The 21,549-nt window shown below is 36.3% G+C and overlaps 1 protein-coding gene across 1 annotated transcript in view; it reads right to left on the bottom strand.

Moving 5' to 3' along the window:
• LOC139692135 (protein CIP2A) overlaps positions 1–19,220 on the bottom strand; it is a 29,773-nt gene extending 10,553 nt beyond the window's left edge. Inside the window, exons 1-9 of the mRNA XM_071590183.1 lie at positions 19,170–19,220; positions 18,916–19,079; positions 11,501–11,612; positions 10,850–11,267; positions 10,599–10,602; positions 8,787–8,937; positions 7,295–7,519; positions 6,280–6,637; positions 2,668–2,810 (exon numbers count right to left, since the gene is read on the bottom strand). Of these exons, the coding sequence (XP_071446284.1) occupies positions 2,668–2,810; positions 6,280–6,637; positions 7,295–7,519; positions 8,787–8,937; positions 10,599–10,602; positions 10,850–11,267; positions 11,501–11,612; positions 18,916–19,079; positions 19,170–19,220 (1,626 nt within the window). The remainder of the gene's footprint in view (positions 1–2,667; positions 2,811–6,279; positions 6,638–7,294; positions 7,520–8,786; positions 8,938–10,598; positions 10,603–10,849; positions 11,268–11,500; positions 11,613–18,915; positions 19,080–19,169) is intronic.
• Between the last annotated feature and the right edge of the window lie 2,329 nt (positions 19,221–21,549).

Genomic DNA, 21,549 nt, shown 5'->3' with positions numbered 1-21,549 from the left:
TTACATATCTCAGAATTGTTTTGGACCAAAATGGTCAAAGTAACAGAGATATAAGGAGAAGGATTCCATCAAGCCAAGAAGCTTCCACAAGGAATAGAATAGATGACAGGTACAATGAGTAAGAACATTATGAAAAAGCTCATTAAATCTTTGATATGTAGCATAGTTATGTACGGATGGAAACATGGCCATCGAAGCAGGATGACAGGCATACATCGGAGGCTTTTGAAATGAGGGTGTGGAAAAGGATGGAGGAAGTGCATTGGACAGAAAGGAAAACAAAAGGATTAGCAAGATATGGTTATGGAGAAGAGGAGATTGCTGGGAGAAATCCAAATGAGGCAGGAAAGGTGAATGCAAAGCAAATTGATTGGCAATGGTATGTTTAAGACTGAGATAAAGGATAGAATGTTAGGCAGATAATGAAGGGGAGGAATGGGATAAGGATGTTAAATGGAATGAAGGGAGGAAGGAGGCATGCAGTATTGAAGAAGGGTTTATTGCAGGGTTGGATGTTGGGTAGTGTTTTGCTATAAGGAGCAAGGAAATAATCACGGTTCTGCTAGGAACTTGTGCCCAACAAAAACCTACCTCAACTGGGTGATTACTATCAATAATAATGAAATGAGAGGCTTAATGAATAAAAAAATGACACTTATTTCTGAGAGATATCAAATTTGTCAGGTGAATTTCTTTAAGTATTAGATCTACCATCTTTGAGGATTAATAAAGAGGAGTGCCAAAATTACTGCCTTTCCACCCTGAATTTGAATTCCACCATTCAGAATTTTCAGTGGTACCCTGATTTACTGATTAGTAGTATCTATGAGGAAGGAACCTGGCTGGAAGACTTTGTGAAATCAGCGCTAGTTCCTATTCCGAAAAAGGTAAGGGCTACATCATATGAGGCCTACAGAACAATAAGTTTCATATCCCACGCAGCTTAAGTTATTCTCAGGATCATAGACAAAAGGATAGAGAGTAGGGCAAATGATTACTTAGGGGATGATCAGTTTGGGTTCAGGAAGGGGAGAGGTACGCGTGATGCCATTGCAGTAATGAGATTATTAATTGAGAGGAATATAGAACACAACCAGGAGGTATTTGCCTGTTTCGTAGATATCGAAAAAGCGTTTGATAGAGTGAATTGGGAAAAAATAATGAGTATTCTGCAGAAAACAGGAATAGATTGGAGGAACAGGAGGCTAATCCGCAACCTGTACATGTCTCAGACTGCTCATGAGAGTGGGAAACGGGGAGTCTGGATGGGCAGTGTTAGGAAGGGGTGTAAGGCAGGGTTGCCCATTACCACCATTGCTGTTCAACCTGTATGCAGAGGAAATGATTAAAGAGACATGGGAAGAACTGGAGGTAGGAATGAAAGTCGGAGGGAAACTCATAAAATCAGTTGTGTTCGCTGATGACCAAGCTCTAGTTCGTCAGTCAGCCAAGGGGTTGCAAACATTGCTGAGTGAATTGGAAATTCAGTGCGACAGATATGGGATGAAAATGAATATTAATGAAACAAAGGTTTTGCGATTTTCCAGAAAGAAAAAGGCTAAGCTAAACATTAAAATAGCAGGGCAAAAACTAGAGCAGGTAGAGCAGTTTACATATCTCGGTAGTGTTTTGGACCAACACGGTCAAAGTAGTAGAGACGTAAGGAGAAGAATTGCGCTAGGCAAAGAGGCTTTCACAAGGAGGAGGGAGTTGATGAAAGGGACGTTGAGTAAGGATATTAAGAAAAGACTCATAAAAACTTTGATATGGAGCATAGCTATCTACGGCGTAGAAACATGGTCATTGAAGCAGGAGAATAGGCATTAAAATGTGGGTGTGGAGAAGAATGGAGAAGGTGAAATGGACCAAAAGGAAAACAAATGAGGAAGTACTTGGTATAGTGGGTGAAGAGAGGGGTTTTGTTGGTAGAAATCCTATGGAGGCAGGAAAAATGGATGAAGGGCATATTGATCGGCAGTGGGATGTTGAAGACTAATAGAGGGGAGAATGTTAGGCAAGCCAGGAAAGGGAAGGAAGAGGGTAGGGATGCTGGAAGGGATGAAGGGAGGAAGGATGTACTCAGAGATGAAGAGGGATCTGATGTAGAGTAGGTTGTTGGATTTTGTTTTGTTAGGAGTCACAAAATATTTGTTTCGTAGTTGTGTCCATCCAAAAACCTACCTTAACCGGTAGATTACCTTGCAATAATCCTGATTTACATTTTACTATTTATATTATATGGAGGGCACAAGAGCAGTAAACTCAATTTTTTGGGGCATTAAATTGGAGACACCTTGGGGTTTTTCATTGAGAGTACATTACTCTATAAATAATGTCTGAGTTCCTCTCCACCATTCCCCGAAAATCCTAGCCTAACCAAACTAGTCATTTATCCCTAATGGTATAAATGATCTCAGCTGTTAGTCACCTATCCTAATAAATACCACTACCCTACAGATCTCCCATAGATCAAGAATCATCGATACAGGGGGTTTCCTGCATTGCACATAGTAGTCTGCGTAAAAGAAAAAAGAGGCAGTAATTGATATTGATGAAAAATATGCTTGAACGTAAAAGGATATGACATAGAAGCTGGAAAAGAGACCTAAGCCTCTCTCTTGTCTCCCCTTTGGATGGTAATTTTTGAGTCACTTCTTGAGCAATTACTTCCAGCATCATTAAGAGTTCTGGGAGAGCTTGTGTCACAAGATGCTTCACAGATGTGCTTGAGGTTGATCTCTCTTGCTTGTCATCTTTATCTTTTGATACTTTCAACTTAGGTTTGTAAAGTGATTGCCTTCTATTGATACCTGAAATTAAAATTAATAAACACAATATATTCCATGCCTAGAATGAAGAAGGCACATGAAATTAAACATGAGAAAGAAATAAGCATTGATGTATGTAATCAGTCTCACATGATGAGTTTCAGGAAAAAATGTTTCAGAAAAATTATTGAACATTATCACTGACACCCTTTCCAATGAACTAAAACCTAGATTCGGTAAAGGACTTGTGGATTCTAATGACACCTCTAGATTTGCTGCTGGGAGCAGTAATGATTGCTCCTGGCTGGGTCCCCAATGCCAGGTAGATCGAAGGATACCATCTAGATGAAAGGCAATCAGTGCAGCATATGTACCTCAGTGAGATGGCTGCAAAGGCATATGAATCTGATGAAGTGGGCATTGAGTGATGGTATCACATTAAAAACAGAATTTCATAACTGACATGTTATGAGTTTATTCATAAAGGATTACCTATTAATATGCAGGAAACTTGTTGCGCTAGATCTGATATCTGGTTGTGATACCAGGAAGCTTTCTAACAACCCTCATACCATGTCTACATGGGCATGTCGTATATGGGCATGAACAAAAGTGAAATTCATAAGCCCAAATCCATAGACTTAAATGCTTCAGATACCATGAAAACCGAAAGGGCCTTCGGGATGTGCATAGAAGAACATATGCATTCTTTCTGAAAATGGCAACATTACTTGGCAATACTCTAAAGGGGTGAAGAGCAGAGCAGTGATTTTATCACAACAGGAAGTAAAGGCATGATGAATGGATACATTGGAGCAGCTATATACAGGGTCCATAAAATAAGTTTCGTGACTGGTTCGCTGTAGCCTCAACGGAGTGGTGGATGGGGGTCTGACCGGTCGGCTCAGTAGGGGGGTCCCCCACCACTCTGGTGCACATTAGTTCAGTTGCCTCCAGGCATGCATTGAGACAGGAGGTGGATTTTTGTGACAAGTGATTGTTTGAGGTGTCATCACGCCAGCATGGATCGTACCGTCGAGCAATGCTACGCTGTGAAGTTTTGTGTTAAACTCGGGAAATCTGCATCGGAGACCCTTGAACTCGTTATAAAGGCTTATGGGGAAGATGCCATAAGCCGCACAAGAGTTTTTGAGTGGCACAAAATGTTTAAGGGAGCCAGGAGCTCGTCAAAGACAAGCACCACGTCGGATGCCCAATGACCGCTCGAACCGATGCTCAGGTGGCCAAAGTGAAAAAAGTTTTGGACTCTGACAGACATTTAACCATCACCCTTATCAGTGAGGAGACCGGCCTTTCAGTCAGAACCGTCCACACCATTGTAACAGAGGATCTTGCAATGAGGAAAGTGTGCACGAAGCTGGTGCCGAAAGTCTTGAGCAAGGAATGAAAACTGTTGCAGGTGGAAATTTCGTAAGAAATTTTAGACTGTGTCCAGGACGATGAAGATTTTCTCAACAACAATATTACCTCAAAGGTTAGCTCAAAGGATATCAGTTCGACTCCATCAAGGCGGTTCAAGCGGCGACGACAAAGGCTCTCAACAGTATTCTGGAAACTGACTTCCAGCGGGCTTTTGACGAGTGGCAGATGTGCCGAACTTAGTGTATCGATGCAGGAGGAATGTATTTTGAAAATTATTAAGAAATTGTAATGATAACTGCAATAAATTTTATTTTTGGAACCAGTCCCGATACTTATTGTATGGACCCTGTATATATGGAATACTTACAATGGTCACCGAGTCAAACAGAATCTTCCTCAGAGTCGTTACCACCATTCTTCACCTCCTCATCACTCATAGATAGTATTCACCTTGAGTTCTCGGAGTTTACTCAATATCACTACTCTTAAAACATTCATCTACATAATACCCCACCAGCTGCCGCAAGGGCGTGTGGTGGGGGAAACATACATTTCTTCATTTATTCAGAACTAATGCTACCTTCAATTATTTATTTTCCAAAACCTCCCTAGGTAATTACCTATAGTCTCCTTGTCCCTTCCCTATCCCCTCTACAACCAAGGACATGGTTCTGAAATTATGAAATCCTCATTCCAGTACTTTTCAGGATTTCCATTCAAAAATTTTCATCAATTCAAAGAAATACATAAGCAAGTCGAAATAACTTCTCCAATAAGAAATTTGGCATATCAATAATCTAAAATGTAGATGACATTTTAGTACCAGTGCACTCAATTATTGATTATTTCCATAACATATCTACACAGTACTTGTTCAAATTTGAACTCAGTTGTTCATTGGCATTACACAAATAAGGCTTTTAACATATTTGATTAATCAAATCCGTGACATTTTCTAGGAATATTACTGATGGAATCAAATCCACTTTTTATTTTTCATATGAGAATACAGGTTAAACTTTGAGTTTGTGAACACAATGATTCCTACCATACTTTTTTATGCATGGATAATGGAACATCAAGCTTTATGGAAAAAGAAAAATTGAGGGCAGAGAAACAGTTTTTGCAAAACTATTGGCAGCTCTATGGAATTTATATTCATGCAATTATCAAGAATGGATTTGTAAGTTCATAAATATCTCCTGCCCAAGGTGATACTTTCATAATCATATGCAGTAAGAAGCATTGCAGCCCAGGGGGTTTAGTGTTCAGCTACTGACTGGAGGGCCTGGATTCAATTTCCAGTAACTTTGGACATATCCAGGTCCACCCAAACTGTGTCACGTTTTGGATATTAGATCCGCCTGGGAACCACAAGCAGTAGAGGGAGAGAACTGTGTGACTTTCACAAACCATAGTACTTAGAATGAGGCAAGCTTTAACCGAATTTTCTGAGCCAATTTTCAGATTGATTACTCTGGTTAAAGGCAAGATCCAAATGTAAGAAATGCACAAATTTTCCTTATTAAGTGATCTTAAACATGTGAAAAAACAATAAAGAAAAAATGACAATTTTATGTATGCCATGAAGTTGTTGACAAGGATCATTCATTGAAACCCAGGTATTTAGTTTGTGATGTTGCAGAGGTTTATACCAATTGATCATTGACATGTAATATCACAGTGTTACCTAAGAGTGAGCTTTATTCGTGTAAGTAATACATGCATTTTTCAAATCTTCTTTAACATTTTGTTAAGACCCATAATATAATAATAGAGAAACACACAAGTGCAGGGTCCATGACTTAAGAATGTAACAAGTTAAGAGGTAAAGTAGCAAAGGAGACACTAAGTGTGTATACATGGATTAATCATTAAGCTTTTCTGACGAATGAAATAAGTTTGCAATTTTCCAAAGACTTTATTTCACAGTATAACGTGTTTTACCGACTTGCGGCATCATCACTTGATGATGCTGCAAGTCAGTGAAAAACGTTGTACTGCGAAATAAAGTGTAGAAAATTACTAACTCATTTCATAAGGACATCAAACAATTCCACAAAGTGAAGCCTGAATTAGTATTGAAAGTGCAGTGTTTAGTATGTTTTCTGACAAATATTCAACTTACACTTGTTTGTATCATTGCCCGTAGATACCCTCTTCCTCTTTGCAGAATCCTCACCGCTCCCACTAGTGTCTTCCTGTACATCCATCTCATTCTCATGCATCTCTTGATCAGCTTGTTCATCATCACCACTGTCTTCTTCATCAATGGATGACATCAACATGCAGAGGAGATTGAGGGCATGATATGATGCCTCTCCTTTGCCCTTCATCCAATTGATGGCAAGAGCAACCAAAGATGGAAAAAGGCTCTTTATACCCTCCACACGCAACTCCACCAGAGAGCAGAGAAAATTGAGCACGTAGCATGCATCTTCAGGAGAACAACCTTCTGCGATGACAGCCAATAATGACTCCACACCCTGGAAATATCCAGTCGAAAGAATCATCAAATTAGATCATTATTTTGATAATGGGGTACCAAGGAGAGAAGCAGTACAGAGCTTAACAAGATTTGTCTATGTCATGCGGCTATAGATTACAAAAATGTAAATTCATTATCTTAAATAATAATGACAAAATTTGCCTAAAAATCTTTATTTGAATTTGCAAATTTTCAATGTCCCAATTAATGAGAGAATCAAACACACAATGATCAAATTATATTAATTCATCTAACTGATTGGGAGAAATTGCTGACTAAACTTAAAACTTAAAGATATCTCTATTTTTTTAAATATCATCTGGTAACAGGCTAAAATTTGGTTAAAAACAAATGCCCGGAAAACTGACAAGCAGCACATCCTATTCATGATAAGAGTTAATAAAGAAAAAACAGTGTATATAATTCCTTTGCTTAATTAATAAGAATGACAGGCCACATTAAATTAATACAAAATCTTCATTAAACTTCCATTCCACAGATTTTCAGGCATAACTTGACACACTCTATAATACCAGAGTGACTCAATGAAAAAGGTAAACCATTACACTAGTTTTGAGTAATTAATTCTTTGAATCAATGCAGTCATTAATCATTCATTTGCACCCATAAGCAGTAACGATTCATAAAATCTTACCTCCCTGTAACCATTATAACTTAAGAGAGCTTCTCTCGGTCTTGATGTTCCACCACCACGAACATCAGCAAAGAAGTCAACAACATGTTGGAGAAGATACGGATTTCGGTGTAGCAAGGCCTCCTTCATGGACATGAATGTCAGGTGGACAAATGCTTGCATTGATCCACTTGGTATTCCACCAGATACCTCTTCCAGAATCACCAGCATTTTTGAAACCTGGATCTAAAAAAATAAGCTGCCATTACTTGATGTGTTCTAATCTAATGGGTTTTGTCTTATAACTGCTAGAGAAATCGTCAGTTTCCTGCGCTAGTAGCAGGACTACACTTGAAATGTTACTTGAAGTGCAGGAATCCTAGCAAAACTTAACAATTGTTTTACAAAGTATGAATTAACAAATAAAATAATCACATCAGTATGGATTTGAAAATTGCTTACAAATTCATATTTATCAGGAAGAGTTTCTAAGTGAAACCAGCCACTGCCAGCATAAATTAAAATAAAGAGCAAGTCAATATATGACAGGCCTGTTCACTATTCACCATTGTTACTATTGCCTACATATCGATTTAATATGCAATTGTTTTTGGAAATATTTATTTTAATAGAGAGCAACATTCTTAAGAGATTGCTCATACATCAATAAAACACAGAAGTTCACTTCTTACATGCATAAGTCAGAATCCAGACATAATCTCAAATGCAAAACTTTTTGAGGGACCAATATGAAACCACATGCATGAAATCTTACTAAAAATGCATTACATGAGAGAATTATTAAAAATGTCGCCAAATTAACTTTCAGAGAATACATAAAAGTTGTACATGAAACATAAATGAATTTTACTTACACCCTGGGTTTCCTCCCCATTTCGCACCACGAATATGCAATAGTTTCTGAATCTATGAGCAAATTAAAAATTACTACTGATCTCAGGCATTTTGGACAGGGGAAACTCAACCTGTACATGGCATAATATGTGATACTGTGAAGACAGAGAACCATATTCATTCACATAAGTTATTTTCTGTAACCAGCCACTGATATTGTTTCTTAGAAGACTTTCTATTCAGGGATGAGTCCATGCAGATAATGCAGAAATACCTGGAAACTTATGAGCACCACAAAAGTAGGGTAGCACTAGTTTTTAGGGGAGATGACCGACTGCTGAGGTCATTTGCGCCATAGGGGATGGACAGGAAAGGATGAAGGATGGAGAGAAACCCGGCATTGGCATTAGCCTACTCTTTACGACAGGTGCCAAGGGGTTCGCAGTTTAATGTCCCATCCGACGGACGGCATACTCACTCAAAGTGCCCTCCACAAAGTAGGGATCGAGATACATCTGAAAAATATTGAACACCGCCAGGATTTGAACCTGCGCCCTCTGGGTGGGAAGCCAGCGCATTAGCCCCCACGCCATCTTGATCCCCACAAAAAGTAGATACCAACATAAATTTCAGATGGAAAAAATTAAGTCACACAAACCTGTAAATTAGCATTCACAGATGTCATTCCTTCATTCAGCCGAAGCAGGGTACGAATAAATTCCCGACCATCTATTGTACGAAGCAAGCAATAGACTGCAGGAAGATTTCTATGGCAAAGGTTTACCAGAACAGCTAAAGCAACAGCAGGCCTTTCATTGACATTGTCCACAGGCTTACTTTCATCAACTCTGAAAAAGAAATGAGAACCCAAATATAATTCTGCACTAAAAAATCATAAGCATATAGCAAATTGAAAATCTAAGTTTTTGCTTACCAATAACTTATTATTGAAATTACTCATTATATTTCATGATTTCTATCTTACCCTTTCACTGGATTAACAGTATCTAAAGAACTATGCAAATGACTACAGTTATAGAAGTACCTAACATAAAATTACCACTACTCTTAAAGAACTAACACACCTAAAGGTCACACCATCAGAACTGAGGAAGGTGAGAAGACTCGATTTTAAAAATCAACCTAAATAGACCAGCCAAATGAGGTAACATAAGGGTCGTGGTGGTCAAGTGAGTATTGCTGGGCTACTGACGGAAGGACCCACGCTAAATTCAAGGGAACACCTAAGGACACCCTCAGCTTCACTCAAATTGTGTGCTTTTTCTGGTATCAGGTCTGTTTTAGACTGGAAGTTCAGAAAAGCAACTGGCCACCTGCCCTGATGTGTGAATTTCCCATGCCATTGGGCTTGGTATGAGATGTAACATCACCTTACAAACCGACCTTCAGGTTGATTAGTGTCATTTTAGACAGCACCTTGAAGTGAATAAATTTCAAACTCCTCCTTTTGACATTTGGTAGGAGTGAGAAGAATTTTGGCATTAATGATGAGAATTTGGGAGTTAAAATGACCTGGGGTAATGGGAGTGGTAAATGATGACATTTGACTTCCAGTCACCAGAGGGCTTCACCCAACAGTCTAAGCATTTAAAGTTCCAAAATACCCGTGGTATAGGAGAGTTTTTGGATATTCCAGTACACCCTGTTAAATTTGGTGGGTTCTATAATACTGAAGAAAGTTTTTCCACTTTACTTCAGCGTTTCTGCCACAGACCACATTGTATACCCCTGACTAATAGAAATTATACATACACTTAACACACATTCAAGAGCAGGACATTTATAACATTTACCAAGAGTATTTGAATAACAAGGCTAGGACTAAAACACGATGAAAAATTGATTATCTCTTAAGCAATGCATATTAACAAAATCCCAACCACCCATGACTAATATGGGCATCCATGACTAATACTAATATTTAATCACCTTCCAATGTCAGCAAGACTTATAAATTTTGCCGCATTTAAAACAATTATACACTTTTGCTCAGCATCCAGTAGAGTGTACTACGGTGCTTAATATTTTACTTACACTGCTACTGATCTTATTTTTTTGTGCTATGTACCTTAATATTTATTTTATCCCACTCCTTGACAAGACTTGACATGACCTATACATGCAAACATTTACCCGGCAAAAACACATTATAATTTCAACCTTATGCTCGATGTAACTTTTTCCCATACTTTTTTCCTTAAAATAACTGAGCACATTAGAATCCTGCCAATCTACATGGAAAAATAAGATCTATTTTTTTACATAGCTATGTCAATAATCACAGTACTGTCAGTAGAAAGTAATGCAAACCAGCATGATTATTAGAGTTACTGTATTTATGCAGAGGGAGAGACAGCAGAATATAATGCTATTACACCAAAATGTCAGCCTTACAATTTCTTCGTTTACAACAGACTAGTTACTTTAATTTTTCGTAAACACAAGCTACAGATCTATTCTCGGATTGCAAATTTATTCAAACTCAGGGAAAATTACACTTACAAGGTAATTTGTCAAGATGCCTTATTTTTTAAGAGACTAAATAAATTCAGAAACTATCTTTTGATTACAGCTCACAAAAGAAGGTGATCAAATTTAAAAATTAAATTCTCCTAGTCATCCATCAATGACAGATATAACATCTGTATTTATTTATATCATACGCAATGGATCTAGAAATGAAATGCACTTACTTGTCACTAGATTCTTTACTCAAAGTCCCACTAACTATTCCCAAAAGGACTTGGATGAGACGAGGAAGATAAGATTCTTGCCATAGCAGGCGGATTCCATACGTGAGCTCACGAAGAAGACACAAAAGTTTATAATCCCTTTTTACACTGTCATCACCATCTTTCCACACTTCTGCCTGGTTGCTTTCACTATATAGGGCCATAAAAAGTCTGGCAACTGGCCAGGAAAACCTGTACGTGTTAATTATTTCTGGTCGGGCAGCTCTATTACGGATTGAATTTGCTAGAACATCCGCTGCCGCTAAGGCCAGCTTGGAGTTTGGTTGCTCGGATGTCAAAAGCTCATGTAGAGCAACATAGAATTCTGGTCCGGCACCGTTAGCTGATGGATCAAAAACAGTTTCATCGGCAATGTCCGCCAACAACTGGGGAGTAAACAGACAAAGTATTACTTCTGAAGAGTGTCATGTGAGAAAACATACTCTAACCTCTAGCCAAAAATACTTTCAAAATCTATCACCCTTTGAATTTAACAATAGTATTTTTACTCGAAATAGAATAAATTCGAATTAATACCGGTAAAAAGCCTCCAAAGAAATTCAATCAAGTCATCATTGTCAATATACTTCTAACATTCGAAAGTAATAGATTAACTTACCCGTAGTTTTCGTTCAATTACAACGGCTGTTTTCTCACTGCGATTGAGTAAATGCTGCTTTGCCGCACAGATAAAAATGTGAATATCAACATTTTTAGGCATTTTTCTCCAACTATAAGTGGTTAAAGTTGAAATTACTCAAAAAGTTTCATTAACTACGATCAAACGCAAGTGTTCACTTACAAATGATCACCACTTAAACTTTAAATTTACTTCTGGATTGTAACAAATGGTAGAGCTACATTAATCTAATCGTTGGTTGATAAAAATCAAAGTTTTCCTACTATTTTATCGACAAATCCAAGTTTTACCGATTCCGAAAGAGTGGTCAGTCACATAAAAATAAACATGTGATGGTACTGTTGTGAATTTATCCTGGGAGCGCGGGAAAATTATAACCAACAGAGAAGAAGTTTCTTTGGATACGAACAACATGAACGATAACAGCGACGTCATTGCGATTCTTAGAACTAAGGAAACAAGTGTCAACGGTACCATTTAAATGAATGGGTGTAATACTTCAAATTACAGCTAAAATAATTAGTTTACCATAGCTTTGTGGAAATACTTACATTTTGAATAATTATTTTATAACATCTAATATCTTCAATCCAATGTAATCTTGAATGGATTATTTCTTTGTCGTTACCGGTAAATGTGGGGAAAATAATTTATTTTGTAGAAGTACGTATTTGAGCTTTTCTTTGAAGTGGACGGAGGCCACTCTGCGGGAGACATTTCGACAAATAAAGGGAGATATTTCGGTAAATAAAGCAAAGGATAATGTTTAGATTACGCGAATGATCATTATTCCTCTCAATCCTTATTCGTAGACGGTCTCTATACACCTACCGCAGCTTAAAAAATCCTTGGGTTCTAACCGGAAGGAAGCAATGAGGTAATAGGATTTGACATCATCAACTGCAGTATCCATGGGTATACTCTGAAAAATATTCGAACTAAGAAACCTACTGCTCTATCGAACCATACTACTTTTATTTACTCCATTATTACAGATGGTATCATTCTCTGGGCGCATCTCCTTTCTCCCAAGTTATATTTAAACTGCCAAAGAAGGCTATTCGCATCATTGCATCTAAATCCCCAATTTCATCTGCCCGTCCATTTCTTGAAGAGTTTGGGCTTCTACCTTTACCATCCAAATGCATCCTATTCACTGTAACATACATGAAACAAAATCCGGGAGATTTCCATGCAAATTCTCATTACCACAGTCACCATACCGGAACCCAGCCAAACCTGCATGTAAAATAAAATCGAACCAAAGCAGCAAGTGTAGGACCAAAGGCAATGGGCCAAACCTATATAATAAATTACCACAGGAATACAAAGGCTTAAGAAACATTGAAGAAGGCCGAAAGCTCAAAAAATCTACAATGTGAGTATCCTTTGAAGTGCTATCTATTTGCTGTGTGTTCTGTTGTGCCGTCCAAATGTTATATTGCTCTTGTGAGTGTTTCAACATCACCGATATATAAATATATATACACACCCACATTTTAATCTCTGTATGTGAATGCTCTGAATTTCTATTTTCTTATTTTTATGATGTGTCCTATATTGTTGTTGTACACCAATCCTTGGGTAAATAAAATCATTATTATTATCCAACCACTATTTAGTCTATCAATTTCAATATTCTCAGCTAGCTTATTATGTGGCATGAAATATGCATTTTAAGGAAGCCAGTGTAAAATAACTCCAAATCAAGCCATATAAAAATCTTGCCAAAATATGTAACAGCACAGTTCCCTTATATTAATGATAAAGATACCTGAAAAATATTCAGTTGCATGGGTAACATCCTAAACAATTCCTAAGTAGGGCTTCAAGTGAATGTATATCCACACATGCGTAAAGTGGAGCAGAAAAATAATTCCTCTGCGTCAATCATTCCGAATTGGAATGAGCAGAAAAAGGTCAAAATCTGTGGTAGGTAGTATGATGCATTTTACAGCAATGTAAACCATTTGGCCATGTGCGGAACTAGTTCAGTGTAACATTCTGTTAACCAATTATATTGTGAAAATCAATTATTTTACCATGGCTCTCAATATCTATTAAACTTTCGTAGTTATATAATTAAATATCTTGGCAAATAGTGAAGGAAATCATTCATACAGTAATCGTGTTAAGAGTGGGAATATATATTTTAAATATAAGAATTTAAATTATTTGTAAGAGATCTACAAGAAACATTTACATGGCAAAAACTATTAACTCTTTCCATACAAAGATCAAAATGATAAAGGTAAAGTTCATTGCCTCTAGAAAGGATTTGATGGAAGCTTTGTATTGATGAGGATGAGGTAGTCCAGTGGGTACAGCACTGAGCTACTGGCTGGAGGGCCCTGGTTTAATCCCAGGTGGCCCCTCTCAGCACCCTCACTCAAGCTCTCTTGATTTTTTGAGTACCAGATATTTCTGGGAAACCACAAACAGCCCAGCGAAAGGAACTGGCCCCACTACCCTTGTGCTGAAATTCCACAAGCCATTGGACCTAATCCTAGAAAAGCTCTATCCTCGCCTATTAAACCAACCTTTGGTTTGGTTACTGGAATTGATCGTGTTGGAAACACAATAACACGCATTACAAAGTAAGTAATGAACATAACAAAATATGAGTACCACTGCAACAGGGGTCTTTTCCATTATCACACAAATACATTATTTCAAGTTTCATTGCAAATGATGGAATTTAAGTGAAATACTGGCTCAAATTTTTTGTATGGGATGAGAATAGAATGCAAACTTATAAATGCTGCAGATGGAAAAGTGAAAGAAAATTCAAGAGTCAAATGTAAAAATCAATATCATTTATTATTCAAAATAAAATATTTAATCATTACCAAACAAATCACAGCAATTTTTACAATCAATAAATATTATGTGGTAAATTACAGGAATAAACCACATCAAACTTTATCTCCACAAATTCAAAAGAAAGCAGGATATAATGAGATCAGCAATTATGAATTACAGTTGACTACATTTAAACTAGTATTCATGCACAAATACAACCAAAATTTCTAAACAGCAGAATTTCTCAAATAAAGTATTGCAATATAATTTAGAATTACAAATTATGAATAAACTTATATAAACTTTCATTTAACAGTTACTATATTATTGAAGCAATTTGATCAAACAAAGGATGCAGCAGGATTAATGAATCTGCAAACCAATAAAATATCATATAAACTCAGGTAAAAATTAGGAATAAAAAAATCCAAGTTAAAAAGGAAAGCTGCAATGTTTCAAGACATGAAACATTTGCAGATATAAGTTATACGAAGGGATATTTGTTCAGTTTTTCTTACACAAGGCAAACTATATATGTACTCTTCATTAAAGTTAGATCACATTGGATTTTAAGTTATATCATTGATAATATCATCAATTTTCTCCTTGGATATTCTAGCTGCTCTCCATATGATCTCATGAAGATGCTTCCTCACTTTCTGGGGTACCATGCTTCTCATTACATGCACTCAGCAGTAGATCACTTTTGTCCTCGTCAGATATGAATATGCAATCGTGTAAATGAATTCCAGGGATCCTGTAATCAAATTATAATATGAATTACTGAATTTTTTAAACTTACACTCAATGACTGCATACTCTTCATAAAAACATCAAAGCTTAAAAATATAGGCATGAGCATTATAAGAGCCCATTACGAAAAGAAACAATTTTATGCCATTTTCTGACCCTCCCTGCTTGATTTAATTTCATCATCATCATATGTGATATAAAATACTCAGTTCCTCCCCCCTATCAAAAAAGAGGCATAGAATAACAACTCGTGAAAGGGTTATGGCAGTACATGAATAGAGTTTTGGGCAACTAACCAGAGGGCTTTGATTCCCTGTTAAGTCTCTCAGGGCACCAACTCTATTCAAGTTGTGATATTTTGGGTACTTGATCTTTTGGGAAATCACAACCAGAACAGGGAAAGGAACCAGCACCCTAACCTTCCTTGACACATTTCATCTGGGTCCCTGCCCACCTAACCATTGATTACAATCATATATTATCATTATTAGGTAATCTATGGTTAAGGTAGGTTTTTGATGGACATAACTACCGAATAAATATTTTGTTTCTCCTAAAAAACCAAACCCAACATCCTACTCTACTACAAGCCCCTCTTCATCTCTGTGTACTCCCTTCATCCCGTCCAACATGCCTATCCTATTCTTGCCCCTTACTCTTTTGTCTAACATTCTCCCCTCTATCACAGTCTTCATCATCCCAATGCCACTCAATGTGCCCTTTATTCATTTTTCAGGCTCCTTATGATTTTTCCCAACAACCCCCTCTCCTCACCCACCATACGTAGCCCTTCCTCATTTGTTTCCCTTTCAATTCATTTCACCTTCTCCATGCCTACATTTCAAAGGCCTCCATTCTATGCCTATCATTCTGCTTCAGTGACCATTTTTCCTCACTGTATGAAACTAGGCTCCATATCAAAATTTTGACGAGCCTTTTCTTTACATCCTTACTGAACGTCTCTGTCATCAACTCCCTCTTCCTTGTGAAAGCCTCTTTGCCTAGAGCAATTCTTCTTCTTATGTCCCAATTACTTTGACCAATTTCGTCCAAAAAAATTTCTGAGATACTTTAACTTTTCCACCTACTCTAGTTTTTGCCCTCTTATTTTAACATTAAGCTTGACCTTTTTCTTCCAGGAAAATTGCATAATCTTTGTTTCTCTAAATAGGGGGCTTTCACTCCAATATCTCTTTCTAAACAAGGGCACCACTTCAAAGCTATTATTCACTTAGTTCAAAAAAGTAGCCGAAAATAACCAACCTGTTCAATTGCTATGCTTTATTATCAACTTTAACTAAGCAGGGATTATCATTCACACATTGTGCTTAATTATGTGGAGTCCTTTTAAGGAAATCAAATAATTGCTACCAAGCACATTCCTTGGTAATGATTATTTAATGTGCTAATTTTCCTCAGAGTGCAATCTGCTTTGACACACAGGAACTAAGCATAACATAAAAATTAAAAATTTTGATTTTGGTTCAATTACTGAGTAGACTATACAAAAATGGAGGAAGTGGAAGACTGATTTTGTAAATGCTGATAGAAGTTAAAAACACTTTACATTAATGGTTAATGTGCTCCTAAATGGCCAAAGCTAGAGGGACAATGGGGTAACTATTTCAACAAAAACTATTTTAATAGAAGTGATTAAATCAGCATTAGGCTTTGCCGATTTTTCTGAGACAAAATCATGGTGTAAGAGACTCTTGAGGAGAAATGGTCTAGGAATGGATAGTACACTTACAATAGCACAAAGACTAAGATATGACAAATAGAGAACACAGATGAGGTACCCTTGACATTTGAAGTGCTATAAAGTAAAAGATTGGGCGTTAAATTTGCTGTCAGTAATGGCGATAATAATAATATATTTTAAACATAAAGACTTCTGTTAAATATGTATAAAGACTTTTGCATCTGCATGAAGACTTCAGGTAACAGGAAGATGCAATATGCTGCTGTTCTCGATTGTTGCACTGATGGTTCATAGCTCCTTTTGATAATCTTAAAACGAAAAATGCTAAATGAACAATTCAGTATGGAATTAATACTCTTTTTTATCCCAAAGGATGGATGTTGAGGGCAATTAGTGATGGCTACAGAAGGTGTAGTCCAGGCATCTAGGTGGTCTAAAGAAATTGTTTCTCTTAGTGCGCAATCAGTTTAAGGTACAGAAAATGGAATTGGTAAAAAGTATTGCCACTGAATGGAGGAAGTATCTTGCTTTGATTTCTCGTGGATTTATTTCTCAATTTCCACTGATGGACATTCCAGACAATAAACCATCCAAGGGACCTCTACAAGTGAGGATAAAGTAGACAGACACTAAATCATCATTTTGCCCCTATGGAGAGAATAAAACATCCATTTCTAGTGTTTGTGAGAGGATGAAAAAGTCCTGACAGAAAGTTAAAAGTGACACTACCATGAGTCTATTAAAAACTTTAGAATTAGCAATGCACTATATGGGAGTGGAGATAACTGTATATATGAGGACAGTGGTGACTCCAATGAAAATAACTTCATACATTCAAGCCCTGTGTTTGGATAATCGGAATTTACATTTTCCTGCAATTTACAATATTTTATCATGTTCCATATAGTTTCCTATTTTTACAACATATGTGGAAGCCCATATTTACACGATTTTTAGTTTTCCTGCTATTTGCATTTTCCTGCAGTTTACACTTTTTCTGGGGTCTGTAGAAAAGTGCAAACAAGGGGTTTTATGGTATATGATTATAGGAGCAGTGATTATGAAATTCTGGGATTTTAGGATGAATAAACATTTAAATTGTAGCTAATTTTATAATGTCAATTTCATTAGCTTTGTATAAAGTGTTAACATTAAAATATTTTCATCCTTTTTGATCTGGCCAAAGAATTGCCTGTAAATTCTAACATGAAAAATCACACTGCATCTCATGTACCTTATTCATGTGTCTTATGGACCAGGAAATATGGCACATATTTCTACTATCGCAGATTTAATTATATTTATTAATGTATTTTTTGTGGGATGCAAAGTCTATATTGTGTCACTTTCCAATCATTATAATTTACAAATTTCAATAATTAGGAGATCCAATGCATGAATGCAATTAGCTGATTGTGAGAGTGTAGCAGAAAGAACTATTTCAAAGTCATGAAATAAGTATGAAATTAATATTTCTTCCAAAATTGGATGAAAAAACAGTAAGTTGTGAGTACACATTAAACTAAAATTATCACAAAATATTGTTTCTAAAAGAATCAATAAAAAGAAAGAGACAATATATGCTACCTTATACACCAACCGTTTGCTGAATGTACAGGGTGCAGCACTTAAATCCGGACAAATTTCAATATGAATTTCCTGCCATATTGTAGTTCTACTGGAGATCGCGATTGGAATTCTTGAAGCTATAGGCATCTCGTAATCAGTCATAACCTCAAATTGGCCGCGATGTTAAGTACAAGTGCAAAGTACAATTGAATAGCCGCCATTATCAAAAGTATTTGCACAGGGCATTATATTTTGAAATAGTTTGATTCTTCTGGTACCCCAGATCAACTGCTTATGAAACCATTTCACCTACCATTAACACACATATTATACCTACCATACCATTTCTGGTGATATTTATGGCAATAACAAGTAAAAGAGTGAGAGAGAACTTAATGATGATCATCCATATATATCAGAATAGTGGAATACATAAGCACACTGGATTATACAAATACATAGCAATGAAGTGGATTGTAAAAGCACTCAATGGTATAGGTGACTCAATTAAATGACTGCATTCAGGAAAAACTTAGAATAGATTTATGTCCTATTATAAAGAAAATACCTTTCCAAGAGTGAACTTGAACCAAAAACTTCCTCCTGTCCATTCATTATTTCCTTCACTCCCTTCTCTTGTTCATCAGAAGAGCCAACAAGTACTTGAATAGAAACACCTTTACTACTCTCAAAATGACAATCCTCTGCCACCAACTCAGAGCCTTTGGAAACCTAAAAACAAAAATTATTTGAAAAATTTAACTAAATCCACTCGAAACAGGTCTATTCTATGCAACTAATGTAAGACCTATTTTAACTGACCCATAAGATACTTTTTGCTACTCCAAAATGTGCTCTAAAATCAGCCTGCATCTAATAGGCCATGAGTATAGCTTAAACATATAAGAGCATACTAATTTGCTGGAAAATACTTACTAGTATTTTTTCCCATATGAGACATAGAAAATGGTTGCCTTGATTACAAACTTTGATGATATCATTGTTTTGATTCAATTGCAAGCAGCTGAGTATTAATATTTTGTTTTAAAGCACTTTCTAAAAATTCCCAATTAAATCCTAAATGTATACAGTAAAACACATTTATTATCACCTTGCATATAGTGCTTCTGCGAACTTAATATGCGTTCGGCTAACAGGGATATTACCTCTCTGCTTATACATACATACATTGTACCTCTCCTGATAAACTCAAGAGTCTGGAGGCATTCAGTATTAAGTGGTATCAGAGTGTTGTAAAGGCATTGAAAATGGTTTATTTTAATGGAAATGTTGGTAACAACAAAATATTAACAGATACTGAATGCATATTAGGTTAAAATGATAACCTCATGGGATCTTGAAAGAGAAGACTGTCATAAGTATTGCATTTGAACTTGAATTCTTAAATTATGCTTCAGAACACGGACACAAGGCAGCTTAGATGTATTTTGGCACAATTATGTCAAATTTTTGGTATTCTATGATGAATAAACATTGAAATATGTATAGCGGTTTATATTTTCATGTAACAACTCAATTTCCTTCACATAACAGGAAAATATGAAAATATTTTCATCTATTTCTGTCTGATGCAAGCGCTTTTCGTAAATTCTAACCCGAAAAATCAGGATACATTTTATGGGCCAGGAAATACTGCATTGAACACATGCTAATCCATAACAAAAATATAATATGTACCAAATTGATCGTAAGATCATTTCAAAGTAAACTTTTCATGAATATACATACCCTGATAGCCACACGACAGTTGGAAAATTTGCAATTGGATAAATAAACTTTAGCTTTTGAATAAGCAATAATTCCCACGTGAAGTCCTTCAAAGCAACAACCTTGAGCTGTAAGTATACCTCCAGCTCCTACTGCTATCCCTCGCTGAGGTGGAACCACAAATGCAGCAGTTACAGGTAAATGCGGCATTGAAAACTTCGATCCAGGAGGAATTTCATCGATTTTGCTTCAAAACAATAAAAGAGAAAAAATTACGTCAGGCACAAAATGACAGTCAATACACACCAGTAATTTACACACCCATTTTATGTGAACTTTATAATGCACAGAAAATTTCTTAAGTACATTTAACATCCACTTATAGATTTCATACCCTTTTTGGAAAAGAAATACCATTCAATAAAAAATTAAAACTTTTGAAGAAATTTTCATAAAATACATCTGCACTGTTAGTGTTAAGAGACCTGAGTAATAAAAAAAATTAGTGTTAAGCAATAATGCTGTCCTTATCTATGATTATTAAAGAGAATGTCATATGGAGAATTATGAGCTTCCCAAATCAATTTTCTGTCAAACTACTAACCAGTTAGCACCGAACCGCTCATATATTTCCAGTACAGAGGTGGATGGAGTAGGTAGCAGTCCAATCTTTGGGGAATGCTCACCACTAGCATGGACAAAAGAGCACTGCTTAATGGATAGAGAACCACACTCAACCAGCACCACTGCCTCTGAACCGATAGGATCAAAGCATATATTTTCCAGTCTGGCCACAGAAATATGATTTGGAGGTAGAGGCCCAAATTTTGACCAGTCAACAATCATCATTACTTTTCCCAAGGATTGACCTACTATCGTTGTCTTAACTGCTTTCATTTCATTCGATATACCTACAAAAAAGAAAAAAATCAAGGAATTAGATCATTACCAACTTCTGCATAATGATCTGACAATCATGGATGATTTTGGTCATTTTTTTATAAATTTAAAAACTCATTTAAACATCATTAAGTAAGATACCATCAATTCTCCTGGATTCATATGGGAAACAAGAAGATGTATGAACTCAATATTTTGTAACTTTGTCTGCTATGAAATTAAACTTCACCATTATTGCGATTTAATCTAATAAAAACCAATTGCCAACTTTTTGATGAACATGGAAATATGTTGCCAAGAAAAAATTTAAATTAAATATATACATTTTTAGCACACATAATTTACCTCCCACAACGGTTCCAGGAGCTAGAAATTTTTCACAGGATTTTAGTGAGTGGGACCCAGCACAAAGGGCAAAAATTGTTTCCTTGCAAGGCACTAGATCCTTAGCCAACTGGAGTTGTGGATAGATTTCAATCTCACTAGAAAAAAAAACAAATATAAAAATATGGGATACAAATATGGCCCAAGACACCAAATAAAAACAAAATAAAACTCCCATATTAGATGAGCT

The sequence above is a fragment of the Hetaerina americana genome, unplaced genomic scaffold, assembly GCF_022747635.1.
Source record: "Hetaerina americana unplaced genomic scaffold, ioHetAmer1.1.p SCAF_4, whole genome shotgun sequence".
Taxonomy (NCBI): Eukaryota; Metazoa; Arthropoda; class Insecta; order Odonata; family Calopterygidae; genus Hetaerina; species Hetaerina americana.
This window is presented reverse-complemented; position numbering and strand designations above follow the sequence as displayed.